The sequence below is a fragment of the Apodemus sylvaticus genome, chromosome 17 (assembly GCF_947179515.1).
Source record: "Apodemus sylvaticus chromosome 17, mApoSyl1.1, whole genome shotgun sequence".
Lineage (NCBI taxonomy): Eukaryota > Metazoa > Chordata > Mammalia > Rodentia > Muridae > Apodemus > Apodemus sylvaticus.
Genome location: NC_067488.1, coordinates 6186271 through 6199969, shown reverse-complemented (window position 1 = coordinate 6199969; position 13699 = coordinate 6186271). Strand labels below are relative to the sequence as shown.

At 52.9% G+C, this 13699-nt stretch overlaps 1 protein-coding gene across 2 annotated transcripts; it reads left to right on the top strand.

The window, feature by feature from the left end:
• The first annotated feature begins 4726 nt into the window (after positions 1–4726).
• On the top strand, positions 4727–11206 carry Klf10 (KLF transcription factor 10). Of its 2 annotated transcripts, XM_052161245.1 has the most exons (5): positions 4727–5156; positions 5298–5428; positions 7765–7995; positions 8086–8998; positions 9500–11206. In XM_052161245.1, exons 1-5 carry the CDS (start codon positions 4751–4753, stop codon positions 9757–9759), a joined length of 1941 nt encoding a protein of 646 aa, XP_052017205.1. In that variant the 5' UTR covers positions 4727–4750; the 3' UTR covers positions 9760–11206. The 2 variants fall into 2 exon arrangements, with proteins under 2 accessions (XP_052017205.1, XP_052017206.1); XM_052161246.1 differs by lacking the exon at positions 5298–5428 and having other exon boundaries at positions 5022–5156.
• The last annotated feature ends 2493 nt before the right edge of the window (positions 11207–13699 follow it).

Sequence of the window (13699 nt, the reverse complement as noted above, 5' to 3'; positions counted from 1 at the left end):
TCCTGACTTTGGACAGTGTGACCAGTCACTCGGTGTTCTCAGCCGGGGCCACCAGTCCCTGCTGTGGTGGGCCGTATCCCTCAAATAAAGACAAAATAAATGATCCCCTACATTGGTTTGGTCAGGTATTTGATCACAGGTGTGAGAAAGGCGATGAATAACCACGGTGACGGAACTAACACTGGTGGAGGCGAAGCTCCTTCCCCCTAGTGCTTACAATATTTTCAGTTTCTCCATTAGCTCCTCTTTGCCTTTGGTCTCCACTTTGTCCCGCTAGACCAGAAAACCAAGCAAGACCTAGGGCGCGAGTTCCTGGCCTGGCACCCTCAGCCAGCATCCCCCCCACTCCCACCCCTTACCCCCACCCCCACCCCGTGCCTGCATCTGCTTTCCTCTGGGTTTTCCTTCTCCTTTGGGATTTCTTATTTTAATTTCAAATGCCGCTATCCTCTGAGGATTTTTGTATTTTCCTCTCCAGCTCACAAGTTATCATCACCTAAACTCTGGATCTGAGAGAGGACCACCTCTAGACAGCTCTGTTCCCATGTGCCACACAGACCCTTGACCCTGCGTGACCTCTGATCGGTCAGAGGGAGCTCGGAGGTTAAGGATGCCTGTTTGCAGAGGATTTGAGTTCATTTCCTAGCACAATGACAGGTGACAAACAATTGTCCCTAACTCCAGCTCCAGGGGATCCAATGCCCTCTTGTGGTCACTGCCCCCTCCCATACGCATAGTTTTAAAAAATGACAAACCTTTTTATAAAAATTGAAGCCAATTTGACCATGGCTTTCTGTCCCCCACGACCCATGACTTTTCTGTGGTCCCTTCTTCAGGTAACGATGTCTCTCGTTAGATCTAGTATGTTTCCTCACACCATATCCAGGAAGCAGCACCTCTGCCCCCGTCTCTCCGGCCTCCTCTTCTTCCTTTCTTTGGTCTTCATTTTCGTCACCTTTGCCTCAACACTGGTGGCAGCTCCCATGCTTCAGGTCCGTTCTCCACACTGGGCTAGAATGAGCAGCCCATGTGGCCATCCCCACTAACACTTATCCTCGCCGGCCCTGGGTCCGACACCGTTACACCCCTTCCATGACACGTACATCCTCTTGCCGCCTCTCGTGTGTGATTCAGACTTCTAAAGTGCACACTGAATGGCTGGCAGCCCCCACTCCACAGGCTTTGAGAAGCAACTGGGGGAAGCCTTTCTGACACTGTTCTAAGCACCCCCAAAACCATCTGTGCCCCGGCTCTCTCGGCATCTCCCAGAATGTAGCAATGGCTACAGTTACTTGCTTCTCTCGCTATCCTAGAAGCCCTTCACCACAGGAGCCGTTCCTATGACGGCTTTCCGGTGCTCACAATGCCTGGCATGCAGCACAGCCATAAGGGACGGACAGGGACGAGACCTGGTGACTGTATGGAGTGAAGAGGAGCTCGCTGGTAGGTGTGATATGTTCTAAGGTCCGTATCCACATTGGGATAATCCTTCATTATTCTGACTGAAGGGAAACCAATGCCATTAGCAACAACGGTCAGCATCTGACCACTTCCTACAGCCAAAGTAAGTCTCCTCTCGTATTCATGCCCAAGATGACGACATCTATGAAGGACCGTGTAACAACACAATCTAAGAGAAGGGTTTGGAAGGACTCATGCTTCCACTCACGCATCGGCCCACGTTCTGTCTGCAACCCCACGAGGTCTTCAGAAACAATCTAGTATTTTATTTAATTCATTGGAAAAAACATATCAAGTACCTATTAAAGAAAGGGAACTATGGAACTGGGCATAGCAGCTCATGTTGGTGACTGCAGTACTTCAGGGGTGGAGGCAGGAGGCTTGCTGAGAGTTCCAGGCCAGCTTGAGCGTGTATGTGAGGGGAGTTTAGATCTGCATGGGTGTGGGCAGGATTCAGTACTATAAAAGGGCAGTAAAACGTAACAAACGGTTTACTTATAACATAAGGAGGAGAGGCGGGCAAATAATTCAGCTTGGAGTTATCGAGGAAGGATTCACCAACATGGTAAGGGCGTGCAGAAACCAGAGAGGAGAAAGGGCCCTCCAGAAACAAAAAATTGCATTTCTTCCGAGACAGCCTAGAGTCTCTGTGCACCGAGTCTGATGTCATCCCACAGCCTGTAAGTTCCTCAGCAGTCAGTCTCCACCTGAATCTCACTATGTAGCCCAGGCTAGACTCATTTATGACAATCTTGTCTTAGCCTCCCAAATGCTGGGATTAAACTTTAAACCTTAAAGCAAAGCAGGACGTGGTGGCACACCCTTGTAATCCCAGTATCTGGCAGGTAGAGGCAGGACAGTGAACAACTCAAGACCAGCCTGCTGGCCGGCCTAGAACACAGATGCTCAGTGACATCGGTTACATGAATCAGTGATTGGAGGCCTGAAGGACAGTGCCCATTGAATGGGGGTGTGGCATGGAGACACGGGCACTGTATGATGGCTCTGGGCAAGGGAAGAACTTACTAGAAGGCTGGAAAGGTTGAGTGAGTAACTGGAGACCCCAGGTCACAAAGGGGTGGCCTTTTATCTCCTGATAACAACAGGCAAAGGTCATTTAAGTTGGGATTGTTTTGATCTTAATTTTGAGCATGGTATCTGGGCTCTGGAAAACAAGCTGTGATGTGGGTGGATGTCCGGGATTACAGACAGAAATCGTTTCATCCAAGCTAGAGGTGAAGCACCAAGCCAAGTGCCTGCCTAGTGCCATTATCCCGGGACTTGGGAGGCCGTGGCAGGAGGGTTGTCTAGACAGCCTGGGCTACATACTGAGACCCTGTCTCCTAAGACAAAATAGGAGGGGAGGGGGGTGAAGACAGGCAGACAGAGCACCTTATAAAACAAACAGTACGGAGCTGTTCTGAGGCAAAGTTGTCTCGAGCTAGGGACTAACTAGATCCCACTCAAGTGTTTGAGGGAGGCAACTGTGGCTGGACCTGCAATGTGCACCCCTTATGATCTTGTAGAGAGAGGAGTTTTTGATTTGATGACATTGGGTCTGAAGTGCCTGGGGAAGGCTTTCTCTGCTCTCCAAGCTACCACCACCCAGTTTCTCCTACCCCTTTCTCTTCTCTTTCCTGGTGTGATCAGTCCAAGTCCTGACGGCTACCTACAATTCAGCCTGCAGGGTGGGAGTAGGGACACCACGCCAGCTGGCCCCACATTCTCGGAGACACGGGGTTCAGGCTTGGTGGGTCTGGCTGTGACCTCTCCCGGAGGCGGCTCCCTGACAGGAAGGCAGGAGGCCTGGCGCTGGGCAGACACAAGAGCTTCCTGCGCTGCAGCAGGTGCCCGGGCCAGCTGCTCCAACCCTTCAGACTCACATCAACAGGATGGGCCAGCCCAAGCGGAAGGAAGCCTGCAGGGAGGGCCGCTCCTGCAGACAGAAGCAGGGGCACCGAGCGAGCGAGCGAGCGGGTGGGGAGAGGCAGGAAGAGCCGCCTGGGTTGCTGAGTTGGCGCTCCTCCAGCGGATTCAGAGCAGGCAGTGACAGGAGGCCATTCCGTCATCTTCCCCACTCCCACCCCCACCCGGGGCTTCTCTGGCCCACGTTCTTATCGTTACGTTTGTTGCTGGCTGGCTTTAGGTATATCAGGAGGAACCATCAGATAGATGCTGATAGAGCTGGCAGCCTCTAAAGCAAATGCCCTCCTTTACCTAGTGTGTGGTGACTGGGAAAGGGCACTTGCTTTAACCCTTTAGCCCGGCAGGCTGAAAAAGCCCACAGGAGGGCAGTGACTTTTGTCTCATGATCCGCCTGTCCTAGGGAGATGATAAAATCTCCAGCTCGCTTTAAGCCCCGTTAGCACTGCCCCCCTCCGGCTCCAACAGCTGCTGTGAACCCGCACGGACGGGCAAGGGGGCGGGGCAAGCTCTCGGACGGGGGGCGCTGCACACAGAGGCTGGCTTCCCTAAGGGGCTCAGCGTGCCCCCAGTCCCTGGGGAGGTGGAGGGGGCAGCGACAGGGACTCGTGTTTGACCCGGTCAGGAATCCCACCAACAAGCATGCTTCCCCCACCCCATCCCCACAAGCAGTTTCTTGGCAGGGCGTCGGCGGAGACTGTGGTCCCGCGGGTGGGGGAAGTGGGGTCCACCGTGGAAACAACTCGAACATTGTATTTTAAACTTCGACTACACCAAACTCAAACTCGACTCCGCCACCGAACGTCGGGTCTAGGGCTCCGGGCCACGCCGCTAGCCCCATGCTACCGGCTTCCCTTAGTCCTCGCACCAGCCGCCCAGAAGGACGGGAGGGACGCGCAGAGGCGGGCCCTGCTGCCAGTGCCGCAGATGGGAGGACGAGCCAGCGCCTGCCGCCTGGGCGTGGGCGGTGAGTGCGAGCAGGTGTCTGTTCCGTGACGGGGCTCCCGCCGCCACCACCTCGCTCGCCCTGGTTCTCCCCAGTCCACACGGCCTAGGGTGACAAAACCCCGCAAATGCTCAGAAATGCCGCTCAGTGGTTCACCGGTCTCTTGCTTCCACGCAAGACCCACGAGAGCCGCGCTTCCAAAGATCGTCTGCTGGCTGGGAGTCTGGCTGGCAGCCTCCGCCTCCAGCTCCCGCTCGGGGTCCCGCCCACTCCCTGGCGGGCCCAGCGGCTGCGGGCGCGAAGGGGACGGGGCGGAGCGGGCTTCCCTCCCCACCCCCCACGTGGGGCCGGCTCTCCGCAAAGCCTGGGCGCCGCCACCGCGCCCCCCTGCTATGCCCCGCCGGCGGCGCCGCCCCCAGCATGGGCGAGGGGCGTCCCGGAGTCAGGTGGTCCCCGGAGTTCCCCGGGGCTGGACCGAGGGAACGCGGTGCCTCGGGTTGTGTACACGCTCCACTGACAGAGCTTCTTGCAGCCGGGCAGCCGCTGATCACGCGTGGCCCTGCCAGCTCATTGGCTGAGGCCTCACACACCTTTGCCGCTGATTGGTCGACACCAGGCCCCGCCCTCTACCCCGCCCGCGGCGCGGAGCAGGCAGAGCGGCTACCTGCACGGGGAGGGGGGCAGACAGCGCGGAGCGCGGTGGCGTCGACGTCTAGTGTCTCAGTGCTCCCGTCTGTGGCTAGGCAGACAGCAGCCAGGCAGCTCGCGACCTGCGGCCAGGCAGCCGACCATGCTCAACTTCGGCGCTTCTCTCCAGCAGGCTTCGGTAAGTTACCTGGGGATGTTGGTCCTTTCTTGACGCTCAGTGTCGGGGAGCCAGCCGGAGCGCGAAGCGTGAGCCCCTAAATAAGCCACGCCTGAGAACCCAGGCTGCAGCGGGGTCTTGCAAGGGTTTTCCTTCCTGCAGGCTGGAATACCATCGAGGGCATGTGCAGAAAAAAGGGTCGGAAGGAGCAGCCTGGGACCTGGACCAGGGGAAAGCGATCTTGTCCCTGGGTATCCAGGAGACAAGGGGGACTCTTAGGGAGACCCCAGGAGGCGAGTATGCTGGAGGGGCTGTCTCCCTGGAAGCGCGGTTGAGATGGAGGGGGCGCCCTGCACCTGGCTCTGGCGGGAGATGCCCCTGTCTGCACCAGGAATGCGACCCCGGGTGGCAAGGACTACTCATGGTCTGTCTGCTCGAGAGGCGGGCGCCTGCTCGTCGGGGGAGGGGGAAACCCTGCCAGGTGGAGACCGCGCGGCTGGGCTAGCCCGGGGCTGGGGGAGGGGATGGCCGGCTTCGCGCGGGGTATGGATGGCACGCGGGCTCTCTGGCCGCCAGGGGGGCCGCGGCACTCCCGCAGACGTCGGGAGGGGACTCCCATCCCAGGCGGAGGCAGGTGGCTGCCTATAGACTACTCTTGGCAGGGGGCAGGGTCCTGCCTTGGAGCCCGACAGCTGGGCGGGGGAGTCGGGACCGCGAGACGCGGGGGCCGCGTGTCGAGGCGGGAACCGTGGGGCCGCGCGCCTGGAGCCCGTGCTGTGGGCGCCGCACGTCTGGGAACCTGCAGAGACGCGGCTTGCGGGGGCCCAGGCTGCCCGAAGCAGCAGCCCGGGACGACGCGCCTGCGGGAGCCCCGGGTGGGCTGAGGTCCCGAGGGCCGAGTGGGCGGAGCGCCCCAGGCTCCGCTCCCCGGGGGCGGCGAGCGGGAGGGCGGCGGTCGAGCTTCCGCGGGGACCCGGCTCCACCTCCCGCAGCCGAGGCGGAGGCCAGGGATGGGCGGCGAGCGGGTGCGCCCGGGGAGCTCCTCGTCCCCGAGTGACCCAGCCCCGGCCTCGCTAAGGGGTTCCTAAGGGAACCGCGGCTCGGGGGAGGTGGAAGGGGCGGGCGCCTCCGGAGCCGACCCCGCCCAGGCCTCGCGCCGCCCGGCGCGCACTGGCGAGCGGTTGGCGGCGGCGCCCGCGGCCCCTCCCCGGCCGGGCGGGGGCGGGGGGCCGTGCTCAGGAAGTAGGGGAAAGGTGACGGCGCGGCAATTCCCAGTTCACGTTTCCTGCGCCGCCCGGAGCAGCCGCTGATCACGCTTTGTTCACATGCCTCGCCCCCTCTTCCCCGCGCCCCCGCCCTACGCCGCCCAGCCAATCCGGGCGCGGGCCGCAGGCCGGCTGGCCAATGGCAGGGGCGGGGCGCGGGGACGTGCGCGCGGCGGGCAGTGTTCCCGGTGACTCACCCGCCAGCCTCATTGAGGTTAGGGCGGCCCCATCCCCATCCGTCGGTCCCCGCCAGCGAGGATCTCCCCCGCCGGCCTCCTGCGCCCCGCCCCCGCCTCCACCCGGCTTCCCTTTCCTGCCTCGCGCCGGCTCCCAGCTTCCCCTCCCGGCGCGCATTCTTCACCCCGCCTGCCTTTTTTTCCACCCCTCTTCCTTTGAGTTGGTGTCTATAGGCTTTTTACACTTCCAATCTTCATCCATTGCAGCTTACATAAAGGCGCGAACGATTATGCAATTGCATTGTTAGTGATAGTTCAAGAACAGTATCTTGTTTTCCCACATTCAAAGGAAGATAGGCATTAAAAGAAAGCTTAAAGATTATCTTTGCCATTTTATTTATGTATTGGGTTTTTACTTTGTCTTTTTGAGTGCGGCTGGCTGTGAACTGGCCATACAGCCAGAGTTGGCCTTGAGCTCCCCTCCCTATTTATGAGGCTTTTAATAATTTTTGCAACCTCTACTTTGACCAGAAGAACTTGGAAGTTCTTTTTAAGAGGGAAGTAGAGATGGTTGGTGATTCTTTTGAAATGCAGGTCAAAGAACTTTTCTGTGAGACATTAGGTTGACGGTGTGGCACACAGAGCACGATCACTTATCACGCCGTGTTTTAATTAAAACCAACTTGCACTCAGGGTTTTTTGTTTGTTTTTTGCAAATCCCAAGAACAGTACATTTTATTCCTGTCTGGTCCCTTCTAGTATAGAAAAGCATTGTGTTGAATAAATCTGATAAAATCATAGATGTGAAGAGACTGAGATGACCAAACTAAAATATTTTTTCCTCTTTGGTTGCTTTGTGTGTTTTGCATTTTGAGATGCAGTTTCCAACTGCTTGGCCTCCGCGTTCCTGAGATTACACTTGTTTCCCACCATGTTTGGCGGGATTTTTGTGTGTCCACTCAGTTTACTTAATCTTCACTGTATGTGATGAAATTGCCAATTTCACACTTCAGATAACTAGATGCCATTAACCTAGAAGTGGTTTACCTTAAGTCAAATTACACTTTTAGACATTAGTCTTAATTCCCTTACTGGTGGCCTTAACTTTAAATTAAAACAACAAACATTGTACATCCCTGCTGTTTGGATAACTAGGTAACTGATACGCTTTAACTTTTGTTTTTGTAGGAGGGAAAAATGAAGCTAATTTCTGAAAAGCCCAGAGAGGGAACTCACCCCTGGGACAAAGCTGAGCAGAGTGATTTTGAAGCTGTGGAAGCGCTCATGTCCATGAGCTGCGACTGGAAGTCTCATTTCAAGAAATACCTGGAAAGCAGGCCTGTCACGCCGGTGTCCGACACCTCGGAAGACGACAGCTTGCTTCCAGGGACGCCTGACCTCCAGACAGTCCCAGCATTCGTGAGTATTTTCAGTGGGTAGAAGTGACAGCATTTTCTAGTGTTTTTACACAGTGACCTCTGATTTCTCTCCTTGTGTTTGTATTTGTAGTGCTTGACTCCTCCTTACAGCCCCTCTGACTTCGAACCCTCCCAAGGGTCAAATCTGACGGCACCGGCGCCACCTACTGGTCACTTCAAATCATTTTCCGATCCTGCCAAGCCTCCCGCCGCCACTCCTTTCAAAGAGGAGGAAAAGAGTCCATTAGCTGCCCCTCCCCTCCCTAAGGCGCAAGCCACCAGTGTCATCCGTCACACAGCTGATGCCCAACTGTGTAACCACCAGTCCTGCCCTGTGAAAGCAGCTAGCATCCTCAACTACCAGGACAATTCTTTCCGGAGGAGAACCCACGTAAATGTCGAGGCTGCTCGAAAGAACATACCCTGTGCTGCTGTGTCACCAAACAGACCCAAGCCTGAGCCCAGCACAGTGTCAGCTGCTGACGAGAAGGCAGGCACTGGGCTGTGTCACGTGGCGGTGCCTTCCTCAGAGACAGTCATTTGTAGGTCTCAGCCAGCTCCCGCGTCCCCGATGCAGAAGTCAGTACTGGTGTCTTCACCTACAGTACCCACCGGGGGAGTGCCACCCCTGCCTGTCATCTGCCAGATGGTGCCCCTTCCTGCAAACAACTCTCTTGTCACCACAGTTGTCCCCAGCACTCCTCCCAGCCAGCCACCAGCTGTCTGCTCGCCTGTGTTGTTCATGGGCACTCAGGTGCCCAAGGGTACCGTCATGTTCGTGGTGCCCCAGCCTGTTGTGCAGAGCCCAAAGCCTCCAGTGGTGAGCCCCAACGGCACCAGACTGTCTCCCATTGCCCCTGCACCTGGGTTCTCCCCCTCGGCAGCAAGGGTTACTCCCCAGATTGATTCGTCCAGAGTAAGAAGTCATATCTGTAGCCACCCCGGATGTGGCAAGACTTACTTTAAAAGTTCCCATCTGAAGGCCCACGTGAGGACACACACAGGTACTGACCATGTGAGCCTTGTCTCTGAAGTGGGTGTGGGTGTGGATGTGGAGTTTGACTGCGGCCACAAATACAGGGCAGGTTGTTGAGGTGGATGGTTCAGTTTGTCCCTGGGCCTGGTGACACACCCTTGTAATCCCAGCATTTGGGAAGTGGAGGCAGGGGAAGCAACACAGCTTAATACACATAAGATATATATGCATTTATTGCATTACTTTATCCAGACAGAACTTCTCTGTGCAGCCCTGGTTGCCCTGAAACTCACTCTGTAGACCAGGCTGGTCTTAAACTCGGATAGCCTCTTGCCTCTGTCTCCAGAGTGCTGGGACTAAAGGAGTGCACCATGACACCAAGCGTATCTGGTAATACTTTGATAATTTATGAACTGACCAGCCTTTTAAACTGTATCTCTATACTTACGGCCAACGTGGTGCAGTACGTATGTGATTTGAAGACTCTGTATGTAAATGTGTAGTAACCATCCGACTTTCTTTGCTTCAGGGGAAAAACCTTTCAGCTGCAGCTGGAAAGGCTGTGAGAGGAGGTTTGCTCGCTCCGATGAACTGTCCAGACACCGGCGGACACACACGGGTGAGAAGAAGTTTGCCTGTCCTATGTGTGACCGGCGGTTCATGAGGAGCGACCATTTAACCAAGCATGCCCGGCGCCACCTGTCAGCCAAGAAGCTGCCAAACTGGCAGATGGAAGTGAGCAAGTTAAGTGACCTCGCTCCGCCTCCAACCCTTGCTTCAGCACAGTGACGGCGGAAGATGGAGACACAGAATAAACTTTGATCAGAGTCAGGAGCCAGTGATGGTGTCAGATGCCTCTGCAAGTCTGCGGCCCTCCAGCAGGGCCTAAAGCAGAAGCCCCCGGCCTGGGGGAGGCCAGCCTGGGTTAGATGACAAGAGGGCTTCAGCCGCAGGCAGGTCACAGAGGCAGGGCTCGTTTCTTACCGCGTAGAGAGGAGGCCGCTTTCATGCCTTTGAACAGTCTGGAAGGTGTCGGCTGACGGGGCACAGCACAGGCTTTGAATCACATACACACTGGGTACTTTGTTTTTGCCATTTATACTTGAGACCAGCTTTGCAGTATGATTCTCTCAAAGCATTGGTGTCAAGGATATAGAGGCTGGAAATTACGGTACAGAAATGGAGCTAGAAACTGAGTTTGTGTTACACAAAGATGTCATCTTCTCCTAGAGTTATCTTGTTTCTATTCCTAGTCTTTCCAGTCAACTCCATAGTGTAGCTAAGTATATTTAAAACTATCATTTTTTTCCTACTATTGTTGGTATTTGAAGTTGAACAGCTGTACATTGCTAAGGGGGAGCCAAAGGATTGGAGCCCTCATTAATTTAATTGCTTGGAAGTGCAGCTAAAATTCTTTTCGGTATTTTGTTTTAAAAGTTTAGGCATTTTACTCTACTTTAGATTTTAGTTTGCTTGCAGTTTTTTGTGTAGATTTGAAAATTGTATACCAATGTGTTTTCTGTAGACTTAAAATACACTGCACTTTGTTTAGAAAAAAAATCTGGAGATGAAAATATGTATTGTAAAGAAGAGATGTTAAGAATTTGATAACTCCTTGAGAAAGGTGGTTTTATGTCATCAGCAAAGGACACTTGTCAAGCATACACTGTTTTTTTTTTTTCAAATTAGAAAGTTAATGACCAATACAGATGGACAATGTCCTTTTCATTTATAGGATTTTTTTCGGGATGTCAGAATAGATAGGTAGGAAAATTGTTATTAGAACATTGACTTCCCACTTGGAAAGGATGTTTATGGTGTGGCTATGTTCTAATCGCCGCGGTGTCCAGGCATCTGGGAAACTCCAGGTCTTTTAAAGTGTCATAATGTGGTCACATCTGCAGTTTGGGGATGGAATCCACGGCCTTGCGTGTCTTCTGTAAGAGCGCTATCACTGAGCTACACCCTACCCAAGAGCAATGACTTTTGCTAACAGTATTTCTTTTCTGTTGTAAAGTGGATGGTAGTAAAGGTAAATTATTCAAAGCCCACAGTGGAAAACTCACATACCTTCCCATTTAAACCGTTTCTGTATCTTGTAGGTTTTTGACATGCAAACTTGAACCCCTTGAAAATAGTTTTCTTAAAAATTATAAAAAATTACAAGTTACAATTTGCACAATATTTTTTGTTGTACTTTATACCTTGTTTACAATAAAGACTTTGCTTTGGTATACACAGTGGATCTATTGCATGTGTTAAAATCCATTCTCCATCTACCGTCATACTGATCCTCATCAGATCAGAGTCTGAGGCCAGGCTGCTTTAAGATGGTGTACCTGCTGTGGCCAGGAGAAAAGGCTGACCAGTCATCTGGAAGGACTTCTTCAAGTTCCACTCACTCAGACCAGGAAGAGAACCTTAGATAGAACAGAAAAGCTGGTTCTTCAGCAGCAGTAAAGGCCAGTCCACCTCTGGAGAGACACTTGCTAGTCACTTAGGAGAGTTGTAAATAGGGTGTGGTTTGTTTTTTTTAAAAAATAAAGTCACTGTTTTAGTTGGTCCAAAAGTCTGACTGCTCTTGAACATCTTCAAAGGCCACCTTATCCCCTAACTGAACATCTGGCTCACTTTAAGTCTTACTGTAGCCCAGGCCACCCTGGAACTCAAATAGCTCCGGGGGTCTCCTCAAACTTACAGCAGTTCTTCCCGTGCCTCTGGGATGCTAGGATTAGGTATGCACCATGATTCCTCCCCTACCCACCATCGTTCTGTTTTCACCATCCTTGTATGAACTTCTTTGAGGCAAATTATTTTTTGGTTTTTTTTTTTTTTTTTTTTTTTTTTTTTTTTTGCTTGTTTGTTTTTTTCGAAACAGGGTTTCTCTGTGTAGTCCTGGCTGTCCTGGAACTCACTTTGTAGACCAGGCTGGCCTTGAACTCAGAAATCTGCCTGTGAGGCAAATTATTGTGGTATACTAATTCCTTCGTTGTTTATTTTTTGGGTTTCTATACCAAAGACTAGTTATTCTGTCAACATGGATTTGTGGAGAGGAATCCCAATGTGGTCCTTGTGAACTCCTGAGTGGTTAACCATTTTGATTGACCAAAATGGGAAGTCACCGACCAGCCCGTCCCTGCCTCCGGAATAGCAGTTGTAAGTGGTTGTTCTGAGGAGTGGCAGAGTCTCCCTGAAGCAGCCTGGCCTCGATCCTGCCACCCACTCTCTGTTTACAAGTGCTGGGGATTTGCTTCCTTTTTTTCTGAGACCGTCTTGTAGTCAGAGCAGGAGCGTTTTCTTTTCCAGTCCTCCCCTGCACCAGCCTGTCTAATCTGGCCTCTCAGCTCCTCCCGGAAGGGTTTTCCATCTCTAGTCTCTTCCTGCTAACTAGTCTTCCTGCTAACTAGTCTTCCTGCTAACTAGTCTTCCTCCTTGGAAAAGGGAAACCTGACTGAGGCACTTCTGTTTAAAGCATTTTAAAGGCTTCCAGAACAGTCTACTGTTTCCCTTCTTGGGTAACTTGAGACAGGTAGTCAAGGCTGGCCTTGAATTCCCAACTCCTGGCCTCCACCCTCCACATGCAGAGAGCACTGCTGTGCACCACGGAACTCAACTTCTGTTGGTTTTCATAAAACCAGGTAGGTCTTGCTCTGTAGCCCTGGCTGGCTTCAAATTAGTTGTAATTTTGCCTGAGCTTTTGCCTGCGACAGTACTGTGTAAAGAATACGTGACACACGTAATGTAAATTTTCCAACAGACTTGGGTTCCCCCCTGATTCCAGTACTGGGGAGGTTACTGCAAGGGCAAGGTAGGTCTGGTGCACGAATCAAGTTCCAGGTAACAAGGACTACATGATGAGAACCTCCCTGTCTTAGATTATTTTCTAGTAGATGCATCAAAAAGAAGTACCCAAACTATCTCTACACTGAGTCAATATAATGGTTAATGATCCATCTCTTCTGAAATTACTCTTGGAACCCACTCTCACAGCACATCCTGCTTGGGACCAACCACATCTCAGGTGATTGGTATTCAGAGGTGGCGGGTGGCTGGTGGCTTCTCTGGGCTCTTTGTGGGTCCCCAGTACCCAAGAGACCATCAGGCTTCTGCCAGCCCCGCCCCCCCCAGGTCTACCCTATCCTGTACCCTGTGTCTAAACAGCCTTATTGTTACTTGATGTGTGGAGAATGTTTTCCCTGACCTTCTCCCTTGGCGTTTCCACTATCACCATAATCATTTCCCTTTACTGAAATTGCCCAGTGTCTGTTTTTCTCCTTGACTGTAAAACTGCAGGAGGACAGCTGTCTCAGAGCCTTGCCCTCTTACACGTAGCAGGGGCTCAATCACTTTGCTGAGCTGAAAGGGAGCCTGTGGAACCGCAGGAGGGCAACGACTAGATGTTGCATGCCATGCAGGGTACAGTCAGCAGCCGTGGGATGATGATTCCTTGTTGGTTCTGGACGCTCCAAACTTAAAGAAGACTGACAGAGTTTATGGGTGGAATACTTGTCTAGCATCACAGAACAAAAACAGTCGTGGCACATCTATTGTGGTTTTTTGTTTGTTTGTTTTGTTTTAAACAGGGCAGGGACTCGATTTGATAGGGGTGACACACATAGGCCCTTCAGGAGAGTCAAATTCCTTGCCTGGAACTGCTTAGAAATGCCACCTTAGTATTCCCTCTAATCTTTCTCATTGCTCTCAGGAAGCACCGAGAACGTCGAGTTCT